A 23,383-nucleotide genomic window follows, 5' to 3' on the forward strand; every position below is an offset into this window, starting at 1 on the left:
AGTGATGGTGATGGCAAGCACTTGTGCTTAATAAAGGTGGGGTCATGGATCCAGGCCTGCACCTGGCAGGACCTTGGCCAGGGAGTGCCCTTGTCAAAGGGCTTTGAGTCACTTCTACTTGGCAGTGGAGACATACAGCGCCTGGCACAGTGCCTTGAGCATGGTAGGCACTCGGTACATAGGACAAATGGATGAATGCGTTAGGATGTTAGACAGGCTGTGGATGCTCGAGCTGAGGACGCAGACTATCTTCATGGTGATAAGGACAGACATTCCCATAGGCAGTGTTTTGGGTCCTCTTGGCCTTCCCCGGGAGGCATCTGCCATTGGGCACACACTATTGCACCCCAATAGCTAAGGCCTGTGTAACCAAAGGTTTCACATGTTGGCAGAGAGCTGGGGGCCCCGGGGCGTGGCTGGCTCAGGCACTGGTGGCCTGGGGGACTGGGCTGTCCCTGGAGGCTTGGCTAGGAGGCCTGAGGGGGGCAGCCGCTCACTTCCAGAGCCCTTCCGCCCAGGAGAGCCATCGCCTGTTGCCCGCTGAGGCAAAGAGGGTTGGGAGGCTGAGAGTGGGCGGCCCCGAGGTCCTAACCGCCGGCTACCTCCTCCTGGTGGAGGGCCCAGCAGGGACACCTGGGAGCGCCCTGCCCTGGATAGGCTGGCATGGAGGGTTCGAACTGGTGGGGCAGGCAAGCGGGAGGTGGATGCCCATGGCCCCCGAGCCAGCAGAGGGCCGCCTCGGACAGGCACCAGTGGGGAAGCTGGGGAGCCTGCTGAGAGTCGAGCAGAGCGAGCAAGGAGGGTGGCTGGAGAATCTGGGGAGAGAGGCAGGGGGCCCCGCTGGTGAGTCAGAGCAATGGCCACATTGGAGGTCACAGCAGCTGCCTGTAGAGGGGCATGCACAAGCGGTTCCCACAGCACTGGCTTCCCACTGAGCCGAGCTCCGGTGCCTGGAGCCAGACCCCGGACTCCCCGAGCCATGTCCCTGTCGTGTTGCACCAAATGCTGCTCCATGATACCGCCACTGCTGCCTGGGCTTGGCTCGGAGCGCTTCCGTTGCAGTATGGAATTCTTCTTGCCTAGAAGTTGTCCCAGGAAGGTGGAGTTAATAATAGGGAAAGAATCCAAGATAGAGGTTATGCAAGATAGAGGGATGCCAGAGAATGTGAAGGTAACCACTGTCAGGGATGGGGTTGGGGTTGAGGGTATGGAGATAGTGCTGGGGGATGGAGATCGGAAGATGGGGTTGGAAGAAGAGGTTGTGAATCAGAATTGGTGAGGTTCAGGGACTGGTGCTCAGTTGGAGGGCTCAGGGCATGGAGACTCAGGGGGATGCTTTCAGGGGTAGGACACACTGAGGGATAAGGACAGTGATCCACAGCATTGAAAGGCCTGTTGGGGGCATTTGCTGGGATTGGGTGAGCTGGGTGTGGCCCTGAAGCACTAGAGACTGTTTCTTGCTATAGAGATGGGGTTAGGCACAGCTGGGATCCAGGGGAGACAGATCTCACCTATGCGGCGCAGCCGATCCATTGCCACGGTCTCAAAAGCCCTGCGCATCATAGGAAACTCCTCAAGCACTGCATTGAAGTGGTCCACACTAAGTGAGTAGAGTCGGCAGTAGGTGTCGGCCCGCACACTGGCTGTGCGCCGGCCCCGGGTCAACAGGCAGATCTCTGCAGAAGTAGGAAGAAGGCTCAGAACCCATTTCCAGAGCTCCCTCTCACTGGGACTGCACCAGCTGACCCAGAAGTCTCAGGATTCTCCCTAGACTTGGGAGAAACTAAAGCTTTTCCCCACCCCTCGGTCCTTAAATGCTCCAAACATGTCTCTCTCCAGACCTGTAAACAAATTTCTGGATGCCTGCTTCCTGTCTTTCTCACTCTGCTTTTTTCCTTTCCTTTTTCTTTTTTTTCTCCCCAGCACTAGGGATGAGACCAGAGGTACTCCCTACCACTGAGTTAGAGCCCCAGCCCAGACCCCTGCACTTTTTTTTTTTTTCAGACAGGGTCTTGCTAAGTTGCCCAGGCTGGTTTTGAACTTGCAATCCTCTCACCCTAGCCTCCTGAGCAGCTGACATTACAGGCATACACTACCATGCGCGGTCACTCTCTCAAAGCTGACAAACAGGCAGATCTGGCTGGCCTCCAGACTCCTACTTTAATGCCCAGCCCAGCCTCACTGCTCTACCCCAGGAGGAGACCTGGGGCAGCTCACTCCTCCAACCTCTTGAATAAACACTAAGGGTTACCTTGGAGGATAAAAATAATGCTACAGGAGTCGAGTGTAACAGATGGGGGTGCTGGGGGATGGTGGGTGTTTTGGGGGCTGAGAGGTTATATGAGTCTCAAGTCCCTTTTTGGGACGCTGGTAGAACTGCCCCTACTGCCACAGGCTGGGTCCCTGAATCCTAATACCAGGGCATCTCCACAAAGTTCAAATGCCCAGGGAAGCTCTGCTTCATTCCTATTTTCCCCTCAACTCATAGGATTCTTGGATTCACTGGCTAAGAGTCTTAAAAAGCCCTCTGTCTCAATAATTTGTGACCTGACTATGCACTGGAAACTCCTGAGAAGCTTTAAAAAAATACAGCTCCCCCCACCCCCAGGCCCCAAGCCTAGAGATTCTAAGCATGCTGGGAAGGGACTGGAACCCTGGTTGTACAGCACAGCCAGAGGGGATCCTGATCCCAGGGAGCATTTGCCCAGTCTCCGGTGTTTGTGATCCACCCTCCTCCCTCCTTGAGATCTGCTAACCCCCAAAGTAGGATCCATCAGTGAGGCGGGTGTCCCGGGCACCACGTGCCAGCACACTGAGCAGCCCGTGCTGGATGAAGTACATCTTCCTGCCCACGGAGCCCTCACGCACCACAAGGTCCCCCGGCTGGAAGACCTCAAAGCGTAGCTTGGTGAGCACCGCGGTGACGAAGCTGGGGTCAGCATGGGCGAACAGTGGCATATGGGCCACCAGGCCTCGGCAGGTGAAATTAATGATCTCCTGGGCAGGGGAGGGGCCTGTCAGGTAGGCTGTGCCGCCTGCCCTAAGATTCCTCCAATGAGCTGTCTCCAGAAACCCCACCCTGGGGTCAAGATCTGCCAGAGGATGGGGATGCTACAGTGGGCCTGGGACCATTCCTAAGCTCCTGTCTTCAAAGCCCTCCCACGGGCCTGGGTGGAACCATCTCCCCAAAACAGAAATCCCTATAGCCCCACCCATGCATATATCACCCATAAGGCCTTCAAGAAAGTCTCTTAACTCCATAAGGCCCCCCACATACCTGACCTCCCAGGGGGCCCTCTACAGGCCTTACTCCCTATAAGAGTACCTACTGATCAGTTCCTCCTGCCCTGAGAAACAGCACCCCCAGAAACCCAGATCCTTGAAGAGCCCCCGTCAAGGGCCCAGCCCGGCCCCACCTCCCGCAGTGGTTCGCTCAGCTCGCCCAGGATGCTCTCCTCGTCGAACATCTTGCCCTGGTAGCGGTGCTCATAGTACTCATGGATGCGCTGCCGGGTGTCAGCCGGCAGCTTGTGGAAGGACATGTACTGCTCCACCTGCTTATACTGGAGGGCCGACCCATGGCCAGCAGGAGGAGGATACAGAGAGACATGGGTGGGGGTGGCAGGTTACAGACATAGATCAGAGTTAGAGGTGAAACATGGAGCCCGATGTGGATACACAGGACCACAAGATATATGGATAATGGTGGATATGGAGAGGACACATAGCGCAGTGACAGGAAAAACCAGAAATGGGTAGAGGGGCAGGGCCCAAGGGCAGAAGTAGAGGACAAATGGACATGGGTCAGGGAAGGACACAAGAGACCCAACATGGCATACACCAGAATGGGCCTCAAGTCGAGCTACCCAGTCTCCAGCACCTCTCCACACCAACCCCTTCCCTCTCCGATCCATGCTGACCTTCTCCTGATACTGACGCCTCGAAGAATCCAGGGACTGGATGAGGGCAGTGGCGTGACCGATGAACATGGCGTAGCACGTAGCGCCCACGATCATGCTGAGCATGGTGAGCCAGACGTCGGGCATGCCCACGGGAGCCTGCTGCCCATAGCCAATGCACAGCATGTGGCTCATGGCCTTGAACAGGGCATGGGAGTACTGGCGGCCCCACGAGTGGTTCTGGGGGGCAGAGTACATTGCAGAGCTAGGCATGGCCCCTCAGAGCCTCATTCTCCACCTTCCCCTTTTTCTCTCTTTGAGTCCTCTGCCTGCCCCTTCTACTTCAGACCATCCTCCCAGGAGACACTTGTTTCACTCTGGGGTCCCTGAAGCAAAAAAGCCCTCTTTACAGCTGGGGGGCCTTTTTCTGCTTAGGTTCCATTCCCTGCCTACCCCCTCCAACACACAGACAGTTCCTCTGGGTCTCTGTCCCCCTCCCCCTCCTCCCCACCTCTTCCAGTCTTCTTTCTTGATTATCCCCCACCTCCTGCTCCCTGAGGCCATCCCTGCTGCTCAGCCAGAAGAGCCCTCAGAAGGCCCAGGGGCAGCAGAGCCGGGGGACTTCTCACCACCATGCGGTTCATAGAAACCCAGCAGTCAGGAGGGAAGTCCTGCAGCATGGGGACCAGGAACTGCAGACAGCCATCCCAGTGACAGAGCAGGAGCATCATCCCAATGAGGTTGAAGATACGAACCACAGCGCTGGCCAGGTCATAGGTCATGTGAAAGATCTGAGGAGTCCGAGGAGGGGCTGCTGTGGACAGGAACCCCTCCCTGCTGGTCCTTCTCCAGTCCCAGCCTTGCAAATTATCTTTGAACTTCTCCCTTGCCCCCGCCTCCCTGAATTTAAAAAAAACATGGAGAGTGTTTGTGTGGAGTTTCTAGCACACATATATAGCTCATATAAATTAGATCGTGCTTCCCTACTCTCATAGGTAGGAAGATTAAGGCCAATCATGTGCCCTGAATCACACTGTAAGTGTCCCAGTAGAGACTCAAACAGGTCTACTGCACAAGCTGCCCAGGCGTGGCCTGAAAAAGAGGGCAGGGGGCATTTCACAATGTAATGTCCCTAGGCATGGATGGAAGGATTAATGCCAGCAGCCCTTTTCCCCTCCAACAACAGAAACAACAGTTAATTCACTCGGAACTTACTAGGCACCAGATGCCTAAGTGCTTTACATGTATTAACTCCTTTAATCTTTCCAACCACACCATAGGTACATATATTAAATAATAAAACTAGGATCTGACCACAGGACACGAAGTTGCAGAGACCACACTCTGAACCACTAATCTGCTGTCCTGAAGCCGCAGCTCCTGACTCCTCCCACCCCCTCTTCACCCTGGGATCAACTAACCCTGAAGTGTTTGTCCAGCTGCTGAGTGAGCTCCACTCTCCTGCCCCAACAATCTGCCCCAGGCCTCATCCCCTGAATCCTTTTTCTGTACCTGTTTCACCCCCATCAACTTTGGAATGAACTCAACCACGCTTCACTTATAAAGTCACCAGGAGCCCCACCCACAGAGCCTTCCCTAAGGGCTCTGCGAGCCCCCCTGCCCACCTCCCCACCCCACCTCCTCCCACTGGTGAATGTAGCGGATGAGGCGGGAGAGGCGGAGCAGCCGCAGCAGGCTGAGGATCTTGGTGAACCGAACGATGCGCAGGGCGCGCGCCGTCTTGTAGACCTCAGCGTCCAGCCGTGGCTCCAGTTCCACCACCAAGAAAATGTAATCCACGGGGATGGAAGATATGAGGTCAACCAGGAACCAGGTGCGGAGGTAGCGCGTGCGGATGGCCCGCGGTGCCAGAAGGATCTCTGCGCCTTCCTCTACCACGATGCCGGTGCGGAAGTTGAGTACCAGATCCAGCAGGAAGAAAGTATCAGAAAGGACATTGAAGACAATCCAGGGAGGGGAGTTCTCCTCCTTGAAGAAGGTGATGCCCACAGGAAGTACGATGAGGTTCCCCACCATCAGCAGCAGCATGATCAAGTCCCAGTAAAACCTAAGGAGGGAGCCGGATAGGGAGGAAGACCACGATATTTTACCAGCCAGTAGAATGACAGAAGATACTGTGACTCCCCACCAACGTGGGCAAGAACACAGAATAACGGAATGAGTATAATAACATAAGGATAATATGGCATGAGTCCACTTACACATTAATAGCCGCTGGGAATGAGAACTGGAACCGCTATTTAGGAAACTGTGCCGCATTATCTAGTAAAGTTGAATAGTTGCATTCCCAGAAACCCAGCAATTCCATTCCTAGATATGTACACACCAGAGGGAAACAAGCACTCCAGCAATATATATAGGAATATTTATAACAGAATTAAACTTGGGAACAACCCAAATATTCATAAGTAGAAAGTATAGATAAAAAAGACATGAAGATAAATACTCTGTGATACATGACATATTCATAGTCTGGAATACTACATGGCTGTGAAATTACCCAATTACAGCTACATCTGCAGTAAGGATGAAGCTCACAAATTTCATAATGGGAAAAAAAAACATAAGGATAATATGGGATGAGTGCACTTACACAGAGTTTAAAAAAAGGCAAAACTAAATTACATTCATTATTTCTTACTATTTTTAAAAGTAATAAAATGAGTACCACAAAACTTAGAATATGGGGTTGGGGATAGCTCCGCAGTAGAGTGTGTGCTTAGCATGCTTGAGGCCCTGGGCTCAATCCCCACCATCAATCAATAAATAAATAGATGATAAGAATAGTGAGTTTGGGAAATGAATATGAGAACACTTAGCTGAACATTTAGTGGATACTCTCATATTTATGGGTTTGGGAAAGAGATATGAGAGAACTTCTGTGGCACTGGCAATATGCAACCTCTTAACCTAGACAGCTATTACATGACATGTGTGTGTGTGTGTGTGTGTGTGTGTGTGTGTGTGTGTATCATCCCTACTATATAAGACCTATGTCACCACTTTTAACTATTCTAAAGGTTAAAAAAGAAAGATAAAGTACTCCGATCCCACAGGGTTGTTGAAAAAATTTCCACTGAAACAATGGATGTGACAGTGCTATACAAGCACTAGCTGGTGTTATGACTCACCCACCCTTTATCCCCAGCTTTCTGAAAAGGTTGTTGCTTCTCCCATCTCCAGCTTTCTGCCCATTCCTAGTCTAGGACCCCACACTCTCCTCAGCCGTCCCCACCCTGTTCCTCCTCCCCAGCACAGTTGGACCTGTGAATCCTGTTTGTCTACGGGGATCTGCTCATCTGTGTTCCAGGGGAGTCTGGTCTGTCCTGCCCCCGTTGACCTGAGCATTCCAGAGATGCCCCTCCCTAGTGCCTCCACTGCATCTCATAGGTCTGCTCATACAGAGGAACTTCATGGGCAATCCGAGGCAGCAAGGCTTGAGTTCTGCACTCCCTACTCTCTCTAACCTTCCTGTGCCCAGGCAAGGATATGGGCTAGGGAGAGCCACACTGCTATGGCAGACGCTTTAGAAATAAGAGGTTGGGAGGGAGCTGAGAGAAGCCTTCACTCAGATAAAATCACTGGATAATCTGAGGCACTCAATTACCAATGGTGGTTTTAATTCTAGGACACATCTAATCCCAGTATAAACCCAGGGCACAGTGCCTTCCGAGTCTGACTGAAAAACCAATCCTCCCAGCCCCTGAAAGGTGCTTGGGGGTTCCCCGTACCGGCCTTCAGGAAACCCCTCAGATTGTGTGCTTTTGTTCAACAACAAATCCTTGATCCCTCTTTCCCTCTCTCCTGGGCTGCTGAGGATAAATCCTGTACTGTGAGATTCTGGGAGAGGGGAGGGAAAAAGGGTTTGCCTAGCCATAAGAGCATCTTCACAGCCTGACTCACAGGCGGTCACAAGCCCAGCGGGTGATGCAGAAGAAAGGATGGAGAGAAGCACAATCATAAGGGGGATATAGCTCCTGGGGATACATATGAGGGTGAACTGGAGAGAGAAAGGGTGACCATGGGGAACTAGAAAAGGTGCACCTGAGGGATGAGAGTGAGGCAGTAAAGAGAGAAGTGGAAAGGACAATGGGAGGAAGAGGAACATTTAAGGAGTGTGTATATCTGTGGATTCAAGATAACATCTGGGTTCCCAATTGTGTTTCAAGGCTCTAGATTCACACTTCAGCCATTCTGCTTCTTTGGTTCCTCGGGTTAGAAGCTTTGCACACATCCCTGCCTCATCCAAAAGCTGTCCTTCATTTTCCCCAAGGACAGGGCTGCTCTCCTCCCCTAGCGACCTTGATGTAGAGGTACAGCCTGATGGGGACTGTGAAATGGCCCCACCCCCACCTCCTTTCCTCTTTTCTGGGAGTCACCTGGGGAGTGATTGTGCCCTGGCTTTGCTACCTCAATTGCTCTGAGTATTCGCCTTGCCACACCCTGCGTTCAGCACCATGGACAGCGACCAGACCGGCTGTCAGGACCCCTGCCCTCTCCAGCTTGTCCTGCTGAACTAGGCAGGTGCTGGAGGTAGGGGCACAGGAGGGGAGAGAGCGGAGCTCGGCTGCTGCCTCAGGCTAACCCTTGGACTATGACATAATTTCCCAGATCCCCACCAAACAGGACGGAAAGAAGCAAGGGTTCCAAACTCGGGTAGTCCCTGTAGTCCAGGAGGGGTCCCAGGTTCCTAAAATGGGAAAGCCAGGTCTCTGGAGATCTCTGATGTGTGCTTGCCCCTTTGGCGCCCCAGCCTAACAAATCACCGAGGATCTCCGGCGGGGGATACCCTACACAGGTATTCCCAGGCTAGGCTGAGGGAGGTGACTCTCCTGCCCCACCCAGAGACCCCCGGGCCGGAAATGAAGTGACCTCGGAGGGTGGGGCGGGCCTAGACCCCGAGTGGCTGCCCGCGGGGGTGGGATCCGCGTCTCCCGCCCTCCCGGCCGGGCCCCCAATACCGGAAGTCGCTGTAGGGGTGGATGATCCAGGCCCCCGCTGACTTCACCCTCTCCTGCTCGATTTCCACTGCTTTGTGGCTGCCGAATACCCGAAGAGAGAACTTGTTGACCGTGGGCTGCAGTAGCGTCCCGAGCTGCCTCCTCTTAGGCTCGGGAGCTGACCCGGGGATCGGACCTGAGGCCGCGGTCGCGGGAGTGGGAGCAGTGGGAGGCGCCGCCTCCAGCCCAGGGGTCGTCCCTTCGCCGGCCCCCGCCGCTGGCCGCTGCTCCGCCTCCATGACGACCGCCCGCTTACACCCTTGGCCTCCCACACCCCGCTGCGGCCATGCGGGCGCCCCCCGACCCCTCAGGAGTAGGAGCCGGCGTGGCCCCGCGGGCTGGCAGCGGAGGCGTCTCGGGCTCGGAACCGCTGGCGCGCGCGGCGGAGGGGGTGTGTGCGACAGACTGGCAGGCGGGCGGCGGGCGGGGTGGCGCTGCGCCCCCTGGCGAGGGCTGCGCGAAGACCCGGCCGAGCGGGCGGGGGTGGGACCAAGGATGCCCGCGTCCTGGGGGGACTCAGAGGTGGGTGTGGCTTAGCAATCCGAAAGCGGCCCTCCAAGGGTCGGAGCCGAAGGCGGCGAAGCACAGCCCGAGCCCAGGAGAGGGCGTGGCCTAGAGTTGACGGGCTTTTAGCCACTGAGAGTCCGGGAGGTGGAGCCGCCTGCAAGTGGCGGGAAAACCGGTCCTGGGTTTTGCGGGAAGGCGAAGGGTTGGGGGCCAATGGAAGAAGTGGGAAATGGCTTTTCAGGTTCTTCTTGCCCATCCTCCCCCGTGGGTCTCCAATCCTGATTCGTCTTCTCTCATCTTTCTCCTTACGCTTATTCCTGCTTTCTGAGCTCCTCCAAGCTGCTACCCCTAGAATATTTCCTGATTCTGCCAACCTTCACCAAATGCAACTCTTTAGGGACTCTCTTATACAAAGTCTTAGCCATACTATAAAGCCATGCTTATCTGGGCTCAAGGACAGATCAATGAACAGGTAAATTTCAGTGCTGTGATGTTAAGGGGTATAAATTCCTAAATATCTCAAATTCTTCCTTTCATATCTCTCTCTCTGGTGCTGGGGACTGAACCCAGGCATAGTAGGCTCTGCCTTTGAACTACATCCCCAACCCTGCCAGTCATTCTTCTAAAATCCAAATGTAGTTGTAAAGTCCTTCAAACTTCCCCATTTTAGGACTGCATTGAAGCTCTTTAGCCTAATTTACCAGGAACTGCAAAATTTGGACCTAGTTTCAACTCTCTCTTCTGATAGTCCCTATCTTGAAAGCCATGACTGCAATAATGCTGAAATGCATTGTTCTGCCTTGTCTCCAGGTCCTTGCAAGCATTTTCTCTGCCTGATATTCTCCTCCAATTCACTTTCCAACAGTTGAGATCTCATCTCTTTTAGGAAACCTAGAAACAGACTTCCAACTCCTTTCCCTAGAGTCTAGTCTAGAGATTTCTTACAGGAGTCAGGGCATCACTTTTTATAACAGCTCTTGTTACAAGGTTAACAATATAAGTTTATAAGACAGTTTCATCTCCATTATATGTTGAGATTCTGGAGTACTGGAGACTTGTGCCTGGTAAAAAGCTGGACATAGAGTGGACACCCATTAAGTGTTTGTTGAATGAATGAATGAATGAATGATCTAGGAAAGTGTGCAAGAGTGAAATCTTCACTCCTTTCCAATTCTTTCACTCCCCCTCTTTTCTATGTCACGGAATTTCTCCTATTTTTTAACCGATTTAATCTCCATCATCTCTGACGATCTTTCACCTAGCTTCACTCTGATATTCCCTGACTTGATTTCTCAAGTTATTTTGTTTCCCATCCAATTTTCCTTTCTGACCATTTCTCAATTCCTCTGCAGTGTCTCTAATTGTCCACTTTGCCTTAAAGTCTTTCTCCTGCCTGTTATTTTTTAAAGATTCAGTAAATTCATACTTCTTACATATTATGTAAAGCATATAAGAGTTTTCAAGTGATCTCCCCCGCTAACACGCCCCCCGCTTTTTTGGCACTGGGTTCTCCCCTTTCCTCCCCAGCCATGTACCTGCCCCACAAGTGCTTAACTTTCGTTCAGGACAAAAGATGGGAACCTCTCTGTGCTGGGGTTGGGTAGTGAAACTGCTATAAGAAATGGATATTTTTTTGGCTCTCACCGCCAAGTCTCACCAGAGTCAGGTCTGCCGAACAGCGACACCCTATAAATACAATCCTTTCAACCTCCCAAGCTAAATAAGTAAGTCACAGATGTGACGGGAAAGGACGGGAGTGCGGAGGAATAGGAGAGGACAGGAGGCGGGGCAGAGCGAACCAGGTACACGCCCAGCGCGCCCCGAGTCGCTCCCGGCTTCCAGGAACTTCCGCCTCCAGCACCTCCCGGGCTCTGACAGACCGACGCCCGCAAGCAGCCGAGCACGTGGTGGCGCGCGCCGCCCTGGGGGCGGAGCTGAGGGGGGTCGCTGGGAAGCGACGCAGGACGTGCGTGCGTGCGTGCTCGCTCACGGTGGCGGCGGCGGAGCGGAGAGGCCAGGGCCGGAGACCGAGCTGGGATCGGGCCCTGGGCGGGGGCGGTGCGAGCGGCGCCGAGCGGATCTTGGGGGCGGGGACGAACCGGGGCGGGCGGGACTGGAGCGGAGCCCGGGAACGGGGCGGGAGGTCCCAGGGTCCCGGGTTGGGGGGGTGGAGCCGCACTTCGTCGCCGCGGGGGTGCCGGGACTCCGGCCGCAGTGCCGCCGCCATCACGGACTTCCTGTGGGACAAGCGCACGGGCCTCGCCGCCAGAACGGTGAGCGTGCGGGTTGGCGGACCTCGGGGCCGCGCGGGAAGATGGCGACTGCGGGGCGGACTGGGGTAGGATTGGATTGGGGGCAAGGAACGGGGGCGAGATGAAGAGAAGAGGAGGGTTGCGATCTGCGAAGCGGTGCAGTAGGGAAATGGGAAAGGAGGTCGGCCGGTACCCGGAAAAACCTATGGGAAAGTTGGAAGGAGGCAAAGTAGGAGGAGTGATGGGGTAAGGATTGGAGTGGTTCCAGAGATGCAATAGAGCTTAATATCAAAGTTGGACCAACGGGTCCAATCGAAGCCAGAGAAGTATCACTTGAAGCATGCAGGAAGAGTTTCACTCTAGGAGTTAGTTATGGGTTTTATGAGTGAAAAGGTTTAGAAGCTTTGCGGGGGAAGGCCTGGGAGGGATTTTAATGGCAGTATTATGGGGTGAGATGGCATTTATGTAGCTATGCTAATCAAGGTTGGATTACCTGGGAGAAGCTTGTGCTTCCATCTTCTTGGTTTCCTGCCAGTCGCTTTAGGCCAAGAATGCATCAAATATCAACCTCCTCATTTTGAGGAGGTTGGCAAGAAGTGGCCCAGAATGGGAGCCAGATGTTGGAGTCCTTAAACCTTTTGCACACCTGATCCTCCCAGCCCCCACCCGACTTCTGTCCTTGGGCTGTTTTCATTCTGTTCTGCTATTGCCTTCCTGGATTTTGACAGTGATTCTTGATTTTTTTTTTCTTTTTTCCTTGAGAAAGAAAGGATTTTTGAATCATACCATTCCAATTTCATTAACTGGAAAGTGGCCATTCTCATCCAAGTAGTGCTGATATTAATTAAAAACAAGTTTTTGCCTACTTCTAAGCATAAGATGGGAGGGGCCAGATAGAAAACTGAATGTAATTTGGGCCTACTTTATTAAAACCTCTCACAAGGGATTTCACCAGAGATGTGATTAAGATAGTTCAAGGGGCCACATTCTTAGAACTTGGCAGTGTTTGGTGTTTAGGCTGTATATAGAGTTCTGGAAAATTGCATTCCTGCCCTTGGAACACTGATAGTCTAGTTGGTGAGATAAGATATACTTTTTTTTTTTTTTTTAAGATTTAATGTCTGTAAAATATAACTGTAAACTAAAGTTTCATTCTGTTAACTTGTGAGGAACACAGGATCGCACCCTTGTGTATTTTAGTCACAGCAGGAGTGGACTGTGGCAGTCTCCATCAGCTACACATTTACCTATAATAAGTCGTGGCTCAGACTTGAAGGTCTTTGTGGAGCTGTGAAGTAAATCAGGGTAGAGCATTTGAACTGAGGGGGCTTTCTAGAGTATTTTACCAAAATTAATAGGTGAATGTATCTTCCAAGAAGGACAAATTGTTAGGAAGATTAAGGAAGTTGTGAGTGTAAATAAAAGAAGATAGAATTAGGGGCTGGGCTTGTGGCTCAGCGGTAGAGCACTTCCCTAGCATGGGTGGGACCTGGGTTCGATTCTCAGCACCACATAAAAATAAAGGCATTGTGTTATGTCCATCTACACCTAAAAAAATAAATATATATAAAAAAAAGAAGAAGATAGAAATAACAAAAAACAGCATAACATCCTTGGAACAACCAATCCTTGGAGGAGACTTCTAAAAACCCAGAGCACTCCCTGTTATTTCCATTTTTCGATCCCTTTCAGATGCCTCATCCCCGAAGGTACCATTCCTCAGAGCGAGGTAGCAGGGGGAGTTACCATGAACACTATCGGAGCCGAAAACATAAGCGACGAAGAAGTCGTTCCTGGTCAAGTAGTAGTGACCGGACACGGCGACGCCGGCGGGAGGACAGCTACCATGTTCGTTCACGGAGGTGAAGCCTCAGGAGGAGAAACTGATTCCAGTTTACTTGCTTATTTGTTTGTTCAACAAATGTTTATTGATTACTTGCTAAGGGCATTGTGCTATAAGCAGCTGGCTGAAGGCGATGTTCAAGGTGGAGAAGAAGGGATAGAGGGAGTTTTGGCCTAGTGGTAGAGCTCTTACCTACCATAAGTGAGGCCATAAGTCTAATCCCCTGCACCGAACAACAGCAACATCAAAAAAAGATGGATAACAAAATGAGCCATTTGTACCACAATGTTAAGAGTATTATCCTGGCTGGGCACATGCCTGTAATCCCAGCAACTCGGGAGTCTGAGCAGGGGGATCACATGCTTGAAGCTGGCTTTGGTCACTTAGCAAGACCCCATCTCAAAATTTAAAAATAGAAAGGATTGGGGATATAGCTCAGTGGTAGATTGCTTGTCTAGTGTATGTAAGGGCCTGGGGTTCAATCCTCAGTACCACACACAGATCAAAAAGTGTTATTGTAGAGAAAGTACTAACTTGGTTGGGTACAGTTCAGCATACCTGTAATCGCAGGTATGAGGTGGAGGCAGGAGGATCATGGGTTGAAAGCCAGCCTCAGTAACTTAGCAAGGTGCTAAGCAACTCAGATTCTGTCTCTAAATAAAATACAGAAAAGGGCTGGGGATGTGGCTCAGTGATTAAGTGCTCCTGAGTTCAATTTCTGGTACCAAAAGAGAGAGAGAGAGAAAGTACTAACTTGCGGGGCTCAGGATGTACCTGGTAGGTTTGGTTGAACTGAGGCGGCAGGCTGTGTAGTCCAGGGGAAACTTTCCAAGAAAGTGACATCTAAGCTTGTGTATAGTGCAGGTAGGAGTCAAAACGGGAGAAATGTGTTCAGGTAGAGGGAAGTATCTATAAAGGATTATGAGCTGGAGGTAGCTAATGAGAAAGTTCGGAGACAGGCCTGCATGCTGTTAATAATTTAGTGTTTAAACAGAAATGGTTTAGAGCAAAGCTGGATTTTAGTCAGAAATGTGCAAGAAAGAACTGGTTCTTCCTTCAGTTGTGTTACTAGAGAGGAGGAGAGGGAGTGGTACTGCAGATTCCTTTTCAGAGGTCATGGTAACATGCAGTTGTTGATCTTCTGCTTCCTCATCTTACTTCTCTGGTCTTTGATCCTCTCGGAGTGACTCTTAAAGTGCCTGAGAGTAATTTTTCTGGCATTACTCTTTGTCCTCCTTGAGGCATGTCCTTGTCTATGGCATGGCAGGGCTTGAACAGGTGCACCTAATGGGGATATGCTGTCCAACAGCAGCTATGATGACCATTCATCCGACCGGAGGGTATACGACCGGCGATACTGTGGCAGCTACAGGCGCAATGACTACAGCCGGGATCGTGGAGAGGCCTACTATGACACAGACTATCGGCATTCCTACGAGTATCATCGAGAGAATAGCAGCTACCGCAGCCAGCGCAGCAGCCGAAGGAAACACAGGCGGCGGAGGAGACGCAGCCGAACTTTCAGCCGTTCATCTTCGGTGAGTGTCAGCCCAGGCCCTTCCTCTCCCTACTCTTCTTCAGGCCCTCTGGGACCCTGGTAAGTTAGTAGTATCCTTGATCTCAGCTGAGCATTGGGGCATGAACACTAATGTGGGCATTGAGTCTGCCTACCCTCTTGGAAGCTCTCCGACTCTTGAAGGGCCCCAGAATCTACTTTGCAAATGGATGGGCATTGAGCCTTCGTGAACTCCAGTGCCCTCCCTGGCATGTGGGGCTTATTGTGTTGGAGCAACTCTTCTGCCCCAGAGGCTTCCATTCTTTGATAGGGACCTTCCTTGTGAACTGCCTTTTTCCCCCCAAGCCCTGGGCTCTTAGGCCCCCTCAGGAGACAAGCTTGGGTGGGGGCAAGGGGTTAGAGACCTGTGCCCACCCAGAAGGGTATTGTGTAGAGCATGGGGTTGTGGGTGACACTGGCAACGACATCACTTCTCTGCTCTGCCCATGCCTCTCCCTGTTCCCGTTTTGGGTTTGGGGACTTGGGATTGTACGCCGCTCTCTCTTCTCACACCAATCCGCCTTACTGCATCTGACGTGTTCCCTTCCACTGTCCCCCATCATCGTCTGTCCCCCATGGCTGGGCGCCTGTGACCGGTGACCCCTCCACCACCCACCCCGTCTCCCTCCGGCCCCCGCTCCGACACCTGGCTTGCTCCGACCCCCCCCGCCCCCCGACAGCAGCACAGCAGCCGGAGAGCCAAGAGTGTAGAGGACGACGCTGAGGGCCACCTCATCTACCACGTCGGGGACTGGCTACAAGAGCGATGTACAAGCCAAATCGTAACAATCCTATAGCCTGTATTGGTCCCATAGCCATCCTAACGTCCCAAGCCAACCCAAGTCACAGCCTCTTTGCCTTTTCTCCGTGGTGTTGTTCATCTGGGTGGTTTGAGTTGCTGTTGAGAATTGACCTCTGCTGTCCACTCCCAGCTCTCATGGCCCCTGGGTTAAAGGTGGTGGGAGTCATGCAGGGGTTTCATCCCCTGTGATCATCTGTATCTGTTCCCCTTCCTTCATCTCACCCCAGGTTGCTGTACCCTTTTTCCTTCCAATTCAACTCATTCGCCCCCACCTTCTCTCCCTCCCTCTCCCCGACCCTGCTGTCTTTTATTTCAGATGAAATTGTAAGCACCTTAGGAGAGGGGACCTTTGGCCGAGTTGTTCAGTGTGTTGACCATCGCAGGTAACTGGCAGCCCCTTCCTACACCACAGTTCCTAGGCATAAAGAAATGGTGGGGGTTACCTGGGACTTTTTTGCTAATTAGCAAAAGTCAGGAATTCTTAGTCCCTACATAGCCCCATTGCATCTGAGGTGTTCTCAAGGACCTAGCAAAAAAGTCTCCCCTGCCAACCTACAGGGGTGGGGCTCGAGTTGCCCTGAAGATCATTAAGAATGTGGAAAAGTATAAGGAAGCAGCTCGACTTGAAATCAATGTCCTGGAGAAAATCAATGAGAAGGACCCTGACAACAAGAAGTAAGCAAACAGAGGAGTGTAGAGGGAGGCTGGGAGGCTCCCCCTGCATAGGGAAGACTCCCAGGCTGGGGTTAGGCAGGCAGGGGTAGGTCCTTCCATCCATTCATCTTGTGTTCATCATCTTAGAGTAGTACAACATCAGGGTAGGCAGGGCTTGGGACATTCTCTAATCCATTCCTCTTGTTTTCAGGACAGTTAAGAGTGCTTTGCAGTTTGGCCTCATCCCAGGATGACTTTTGTAGAGATACACGCTGAAAATGACCCTGGAACTGAGCATCGATATCTATCAAAAATGAATTAGTGCTTTGAGCTGGGGGTGTAATTCAGTGGTAGAGTACTTGTCTACCTAGTCGGTAGGCGCTAGGTTTGATTCCCAGCTATCAAAAAAAGAAAAAGACCAAAAGTATGCTTTTATGCCTAAACTATGTTAATGAGGCCACACTTATACAGTAATATTTTCACATACACTTATAGGCATTAAGAATAAGAACATTAAAGCTGTTAGGAGACAATAGGTATAAACATGGGCAAGAGTGGCTGATATTGAGTGGATTTTATAGATGGGGCTGGGGTTTAGAAGGGACCATTTGATAATTCAGGGTTCACACTGTTTAGAGCTTGGCACTCAAGAATTCTTCAAAAAATAGAATAGTTTTTGAACTATTTAAAATATTGTAGGAAGTTGGGCAGGGTGGTGCACACCTATAATGTCAGCTATTGGGGAGGCTAAGGCAGGATTATTTTAGGTTTGAAGTTGATCTGGTCAATTTAGCATGATCTGTTTCAGAATTTTTAAGGCAGGAGTTCTGGGGAGTTGGGTACATCATACCTATAATCCCAGTGACTTGGGAGGCTGATGCAGGAAGGATTGCAAGTTTGGGGCCCTCCTGGGTAACTTAGCAAGACCCTGTCTGAAAATAAAAAGGGGTAGCTCAGTGGCAGAAGCACCCCTGGGTTCAATCCCTTGTATCAAAAAAATAAATAAAACATAGGAAAACGTTTGGAAGATTGGCAGGTAGTGCCTCTTGGGTCTGCCAGAAAGGCCATTTGCTAGCTGAACTGAGTTTTATGCTAATGTTAGCTGGCATGTTTTTACACAATTATATGGAATCAGCAACTGTATAGGCCCTCCTTTTGGAGGGGTGGTGGGCAGATGGGAGCTCATCAGACATTCCCCTTCCCCCATCTCTCTTCCCAGCCTCTGTGTCCAGATGTTTGACTGGTTTGACTACCATGGCCACATGTGTATCTCCTTTGAGCTTCTGGGCCTTAGCACCTTCGATTTCCTCAAAGACAACAACTACCTGCCCTATCCCATCCACCAAGTGCGCCACATGGCCTTCCAGCTGTGCCAGGCCGTCAAGTGTGAGTGGGGTGGGCTGAGGTGGTCTCTGGGGCAGCCCCTCCCTCCAGTGGACCACTTCTGTCTCATTTGTGGACTGGTCAAACCCCTAAATAGTCAAAGCACAATTACCCACAGTTTTATTGTTCACTGTCATCTTGGCCTATCTTCTTCTGACATCACTTCTAGATTTATGTCTTCACCATCACTTTCTCCACACCCAGCCTAGTAGGAGCTGGGAGACAGCCTTTGAAGTTGAAGTGTTCGAGGATGTCCTTCCCCCGCCCCCATTAGGAAATTGTTAGCAAACACAAAGAGACAAATGTACTCTATGCTAGAGGTTTACATTCATCTAAATTGAGATGTTCTTTGTTATAGCAAAGCAAATGGGAATGTGGACTAATTCAGCTAAGGGGCCAGGTAGGGAATCCAGACAAATGCATATTTCCACTGAGTTCACAGCCATATACAATTTCACAGAATTGAGTTCACAAAATGTCAAGATATTAAACATGTCAGATTCAGTACAAAACTACCACCTGTAAAAAACACTTTTTTAACCTCATCAGTTGAGATACATTAGAAAGAATAGGTATTTTTAGACCAGGCATTTCATTTAGTTATAGAGCAGAAAACAGCCCTAGTGATTCTGGACCTTCCTCCTCACCAGCGTTGCTCTGGGTGCTCAGCTTGGGGTCAGGTGGTGCCACTTAGCTCTGGCCACCTGAACTAAGCCTGACCTGCCCTTCTCCTCTGCAGTCCTTCATGATAACAAGCTGACACATACGGACCTCAAACCTGAAAATATTCTGTTTGTGAATTCCGACTATGAGCTCACCTACAACCTAGAGAAGGTAAGATGAACAGGGTCTGTCCTTGGCCCTTGGAGGCAGATGGCTGGCCCACTTGGCCTTTGCTTAGCCCATTCTGTCCTCCCTTATTTTTTTCTTCTCTGACTCCAACTGAGTAAAACTAGAGTACTAGAATAGGGAGGGAAAGATTTAAGAAGACCTGAATTAGAAGAGAGCTTGGATAAAGGGCTTTCCAATAGAGTGAAAATGCCCTCTTTTTTTTTTGTTGTTGTTTTTTAAGATATTTTTCTGTGAGGAAGGAAGGCTCAGCTCCCTGGACTAACTGGAGATGATAGACCTCAGAGCTTAAGCAGCTCTCCATAGCTGGGCATGGTGGCCCAGGCCTATAATCTCAACCATGTGGGAAGCTGAGGTAGAAGGATCAAAAGTTAAAGGCCTCAGCAATTTAGCAAGACCCTGTCTCAAAAAAAAAAAACAAAAACAAAAAACCTGGGGATAAAGAACCCAAGGGTTAAATCTCTAGTAAAAAACAAAGGAAAAAGCAACTCTCCATCTCTCTCTCTTTTTTTTTTTTTTTTCAATTGTTGATGGACCTTTATTTATATGTGGTGTGAGAATCAAACCCAGTGCCTCACACATGCTAGGCAAGCGCTCTACCACTTAGCCTCAGCCCCTCCATCTCTTGACTCTTTTGCTACATGTTACATATTTTCAGGAAAACAATGTATCGATCATGTGGATATAGTCTTCTGATACAGACTTGCAGCCACTCCATAATCAATCATTCTTTCTCTCCCTCCTCATACTGGGGTTTGAACCTTATGGTACTCTACTGCTGGGCTATTCCCAGCCTTTCTTATTTTGAGACAGAGTCTTGCTGAATTGCCCAGGCTGGCATTAAACTTGTATTCTGCCTAAGCCTCCCATATAGCTGGAATTGTAGGCCAGCACTACTGTGTCTGGCTTACCCCTCCTGCTAATAGGGATTGATGCCAGGGGTACTGGGGCTGGCCCCAAACTTTTTTTTTTAGTTGTAGTTGGACATAATACCTTTATTCATTTATTTTCATGTGGTGCTGAGGATCCAACCTAGTACCCAACACTTGCGGGGCAAGTGCTCTACCACTGAGCTACAACCCCAGCCCCTGGCCCCAGACTTTTGATCCTCCTGCCTCAACTTCCCGAGCTGCCAGAATTACAGGTGTACCCCACCATGGCCAGCTTCCTTACTCTTAAAAGTTCTTCAGTAAACCAGGAGATCTTCTGTGGTGTGTGGTAGCATGCCATAGTTGGCTAGGTTTTTGTTTTGTGGTACTGGGTTTTAATCCTGGGGACAGGGCACTCTACCACTCAGCCACATCCCCAGACCATTTATTTATTTACATTTTCAGTACTGTGGATTGAACTCAGGGTGCTTTATTTCTTAGCTACATGCTTTTTTAAAATCAATTTCTAAAAATAATTTTTGTAGTTGTTGATAGACCTTTATTTTATTTATTTATATGTGGTGCTGAGAAACCCAGTGCCTCACACATGCCAGACAAGTACGCTACCTCAGAGCCACAGCCCCTCATCTATCTATCTGCCTATTTATTTATTTTTGAGAAAGGGTTTTGATAAGTTGCTGAGCCTATCCTCTAACACAGGATCTTTCTGTTTCAGCCTCCACACTCACTGAGATTGCAAATGTGTGCCACTGCACCTAGCTTTATAATTTGTATAACTTATATAATACATAACACAAATATATATTTGTATAGTAAAAATATATTAGGGCCTTCCTAAGCTTCCCAGGCTGGTCTTGAATTTGTGATCCTCCTGTCTCAGTTTTTTTCTTTTTTTCTAATTTTTTAAGTTATAGATGGACACAATATCATTTAGTTTTATGTGGTCCTAGTACATGCTAGGCAAGTGCTCTACCACTGAGCTACAACTGCAGCCCCTGACTCTGCTTTTTGATTTGCTAGAATTGACTTTTTAAGGCACCTTAGAGAATAGAGGTGGAATACTGGTTTGCAGTATAGTTGTTCATTCACTCTCTGCCTTGCTCCTAGAAGCGAGATGAGCGCAGTGTGAAAAGCACTGCTGTGCGGGTGGTAGACTTTGGCAGTGCCACCTTTGACCATGAGCACCATAGTACCATTGTCTCCACTCGGCATTATCGGGCACCAGAAGTCATCCTTGGTAAGGGCAAGGGCGATCCAGGTGTGTGAGGTGATGTGGTGGGGCCAGGGCCCTCTAAGTCTCATAATATCTTTTCCTTCCCACTCTCACTCAGAGTTGGGCTGGTCACAGCCTTGTGATGTGTGGAGCATAGGCTGCATCATTTTCGAGTACTATGTTGGCTTCACCCTCTTTCAGGTAAGTGGTAAGGGGTCTTACTCTACTACCTGGCATTCTTCTGCTGAATATTTGCCTGTTCACTCCTTCGAATTGCCTGTCTGGCAGCCCAGCTTCCCCTTGTTAGTCCCTTACTTAGCTCTGCCTTTGTTTCCTAGACTCATGACAACAGAGAGCATCTAGCCATGATGGAAAGGATACTGGGTCCCATCCCTTCTCGGATGATCCGAAAGACAAGGTGAACTTTGAATGGGAGGGGCTTAACCCTTTTCATTTTCTCTTTTCAGTATAGGTCTATTTTATATCAATTTTTTTTTCTTTTTTTTGATACCTCCCCTTTTCCCACTTTTTTTTTTATTAATTTTTTAATTTATATATGGGCAGCAGACTGTATTACAATTCTTATTACACATATAGAGCACAATTTTTCATCTCTCTGGTTGTATACAAAGCATATTCACACCCAATTCGTGTCTTCATACATGTACTTTGAATAATAATGTCCATCACTTCTAACCCCATGCCCCCTCTCTTCCCTCCCCTGTTACTCTTAAACGAGGAAATAAGTTAAGAATCCTATAATAAGGAAAACCTTCTGAATTCCTCAACCTCCCCTTTCCCTTTAGAAAGCAGAAATATTTTTACCGGGGTCGCCTGGATTGGGATGAGAATACTTCAGCTGGACGCTATGTTCGTGAGAACTGCAAACCACTGCGGGTGAGCCAGGCAGGGGATAAATAGAGCCCATCACCCAGAGGTCAGTTCTTAGGTAGTTTGTCCCTGGAATGCATTTCTGCAAGCATAGGATTAGGAAAGGAAGGGAAGAAAGCTGAAAGAAGACACCATTGGTCAACAAAGGTGAGATAAGAGGAGTGGCTTTGTGGAGGGAAGGAGATTATAACCTTGACACCTAGATGTCAAAACAGTGTCTTGGATTCTTTAGGTCAGACAGAAAAGAATAAATTACCATTTGAAGAGCTTACATTGTAATGAGCTAAAGAAGATTCATGACCTTAAGGATCTACAAATAGAACTCTGAAAGAGAGTATGAAGGAGGCCTGGGATTTAGCAAAGCCTCGGCATTCACAAAGCTCAGGATTCAACCCCCAGTTCCAAAAGAAAGAAAAAGAGTATGAAGGAGTAATTGTGCTGGTGGAATGGTGGGTGGAGCTGTAATATCAGAAATGCTGGTCTTAGTTTGGTCAATGTAAGATAGCATTCCAGGCTGGGTGCACCATGCCTGTATTCCCAGCAGCTTCGGAGGTGGAGGCAGAAGGATTGAGTTCAAAGCCAGCCTCAGCAACTTATTGAGGCCTCAAGCAACTCAATGAGACCCTGTCTCTAATAAAATACACAATAGGGCTAGGGATGTGGTTCACTGGTCAAGTGTCCCCAAATTCAATCCCCAGTACCACCATCCCACTGAAAAAAAGAAAAAAATCTTTCCAGTCAGTTCCTAGGAGGGCCTTAGATGTTTCTCTAAGATTAAAAAGTAGGGCCTTGAAGAAGAGGCAGGATTTCTCCTGTCTCACCTTTTTCCTGCCCTACTCCACCAGCGGTATCTTACCTCAGAGGCAGAGGACCACCACCAGCTCTTCGATCTGATTGAAAGCATGCTAGAGTATGAACCTGCCAAGCGATTGACCTTGGGTGAAGCCCTTCAGCATCCTTTCTTCACCCGCCTTCGGGCTGAGCCACCCAACACCAAGTTGTGGGACTCCAGTCGGGATATCAGTCGGTGACGATCAGAACCTGGGCACCCCTGCATCTCTTATAGCAGTGGGTGTCCAGTCTCGGACACTGGTGCTTTTTTATACAAGATTACAGAGCCTGAACTCATTCCCTCCTGGCTCCCTGTACACCTGTGAATATGTGAAATAGTGTAAATATGACAGAACTTGTACTTATCACTTCAACCCTTGCCTTGTACATAATGCTGTTCATCCACACTCTTCCTACCTTCACCTGCCCCCTTCCATGGATTTGGAAGGGGGCAGAGTGAGGTAACCAGGTGGCACCTATCCCATGTTTTATAAGGAATTTTGTACAGTCTTTGTGAAATAAAATGACGTGCTTCATCTGACCCCCATCCCTGGAATTTGAGGTTTGGGGATGCTGGGGTGGAGGGATGAGACAATTGGCAGCTTTTCTGAATTTGGGTATGAAGGGAGTCCATCTTACCCTCTAAAATAAAGCCTGGTCACCAGTTTGTCCACCTAGTGTCAGGATGGTAGTAAAGAGTGGGACAGCATTTCTTGCAGATCTAAATGGAGAGAGGTTATAGGGTGGCAGTTCTCTGATCTGGAGTCATGAGGTTGGGAAAGAGGGCTCACTG

The 23,383-nt window shown here is 49.8% G+C and overlaps 2 protein-coding genes across 6 annotated transcripts; one reads left to right on the plus strand and one right to left on the minus strand.

The window, feature by feature from the left end:
* Positions 1–378: 378 nt before the first annotated feature.
* Positions 379–9,159, minus strand: Hcn3 (hyperpolarization activated cyclic nucleotide gated potassium channel 3). 2 transcript variants are annotated; one of them, XM_026404962.2, is made up of 8 exons: positions 8,882–9,159; positions 5,538–5,967; positions 4,529–4,690; positions 3,921–4,139; positions 3,417–3,563; positions 2,757–2,997; positions 1,512–1,676; positions 379–1,079 (listed from the first exon to the last, which is right to left on the minus strand). In XM_026404962.2, exons 1-8 carry the CDS (start codon positions 9,157–9,159, stop codon positions 379–381), a joined length of 2,343 nt encoding a protein of 780 aa, XP_026260747.1. The 2 variants fall into 2 exon arrangements, with proteins under 2 accessions (XP_026260747.1, XP_077647193.1); XM_077791067.1 differs by lacking the exon at positions 3,921–4,139.
* Positions 9,160–11,543: 2,384 nt separating this feature from the next.
* Positions 11,544–23,117, plus strand: Clk2 (CDC like kinase 2). 4 transcript variants are annotated; one of them, XM_026404925.2, is made up of 13 exons: positions 11,544–11,700; positions 13,372–13,541; positions 14,832–15,060; positions 15,758–15,845; positions 16,196–16,262; positions 16,438–16,554; positions 17,753–17,919; positions 18,656–18,750; positions 20,763–20,892; positions 20,987–21,069; positions 21,207–21,286; positions 21,675–21,765; positions 22,605–23,117. In XM_026404925.2, the coding sequence occupies exons 2-13, from the start codon at positions 13,372–13,374 to the stop codon at positions 22,788–22,790; spliced, it is 1,503 nt and encodes a 500-aa protein (XP_026260710.1). In that variant the 5' UTR covers positions 11,544–11,700; the 3' UTR covers positions 22,791–23,117. The 4 variants fall into 4 exon arrangements, with proteins under 4 accessions (XP_026260710.1, XP_026260712.1, XP_026260713.1 ...); XM_026404927.2 differs by having other exon boundaries at positions 15,761–15,845; XM_026404928.2 differs by having other exon boundaries at positions 14,835–15,060.
* The last annotated feature ends 266 nt before the right edge of the window (positions 23,118–23,383 follow it).

Source organism: Urocitellus parryii, chromosome 11 (genome assembly GCF_045843805.1).
Source record: "Urocitellus parryii isolate mUroPar1 chromosome 11, mUroPar1.hap1, whole genome shotgun sequence".
Lineage (NCBI taxonomy): Eukaryota > Metazoa > Chordata > Mammalia > Rodentia > Sciuridae > Urocitellus > Urocitellus parryii.

Excerpts from the sequence above, each read along its gene's own strand:
- Hcn3 (XM_026404962.2), bottom strand. The coding sequence starts at position 9,159 with ATGGAGGCGGAGCAGCGGCCAGCGGCGGGGGCCGGCGAAGGGACGACC. Across the intron at positions 4,140-4,528 it reads TTTCTATGAACCGCATGGTG|AACCACTCGTGGGGCCGCCA; the intron begins GTGAGAAGTCCC and ends TCTGCCCCCCAG. Across the intron at positions 1,677-2,756 it reads TGATGGATCCTACTTTGGGG|AGATCTGCCTGTTGACCCGG; the intron begins GTTAGCAGATCT and ends CTACTTCTGCAG.
- Clk2 (XM_026404925.2), top strand. The coding sequence starts at position 13,372 with ATGCCTCATCCCCGAAGGTACCATTCCTCAGAGCGAGGTAGCAGGGGG. Across the intron at positions 16,555-17,752 it reads AAGGACCCTGACAACAAGAA|CCTCTGTGTCCAGATGTTTG; the intron begins GTAAGCAAACAG and ends CTCTCTTCCCAG. Across the intron at positions 18,751-20,762 it reads TCACCTACAACCTAGAGAAG|AAGCGAGATGAGCGCAGTGT; the intron begins GTAAGATGAACA and ends CCTTGCTCCTAG.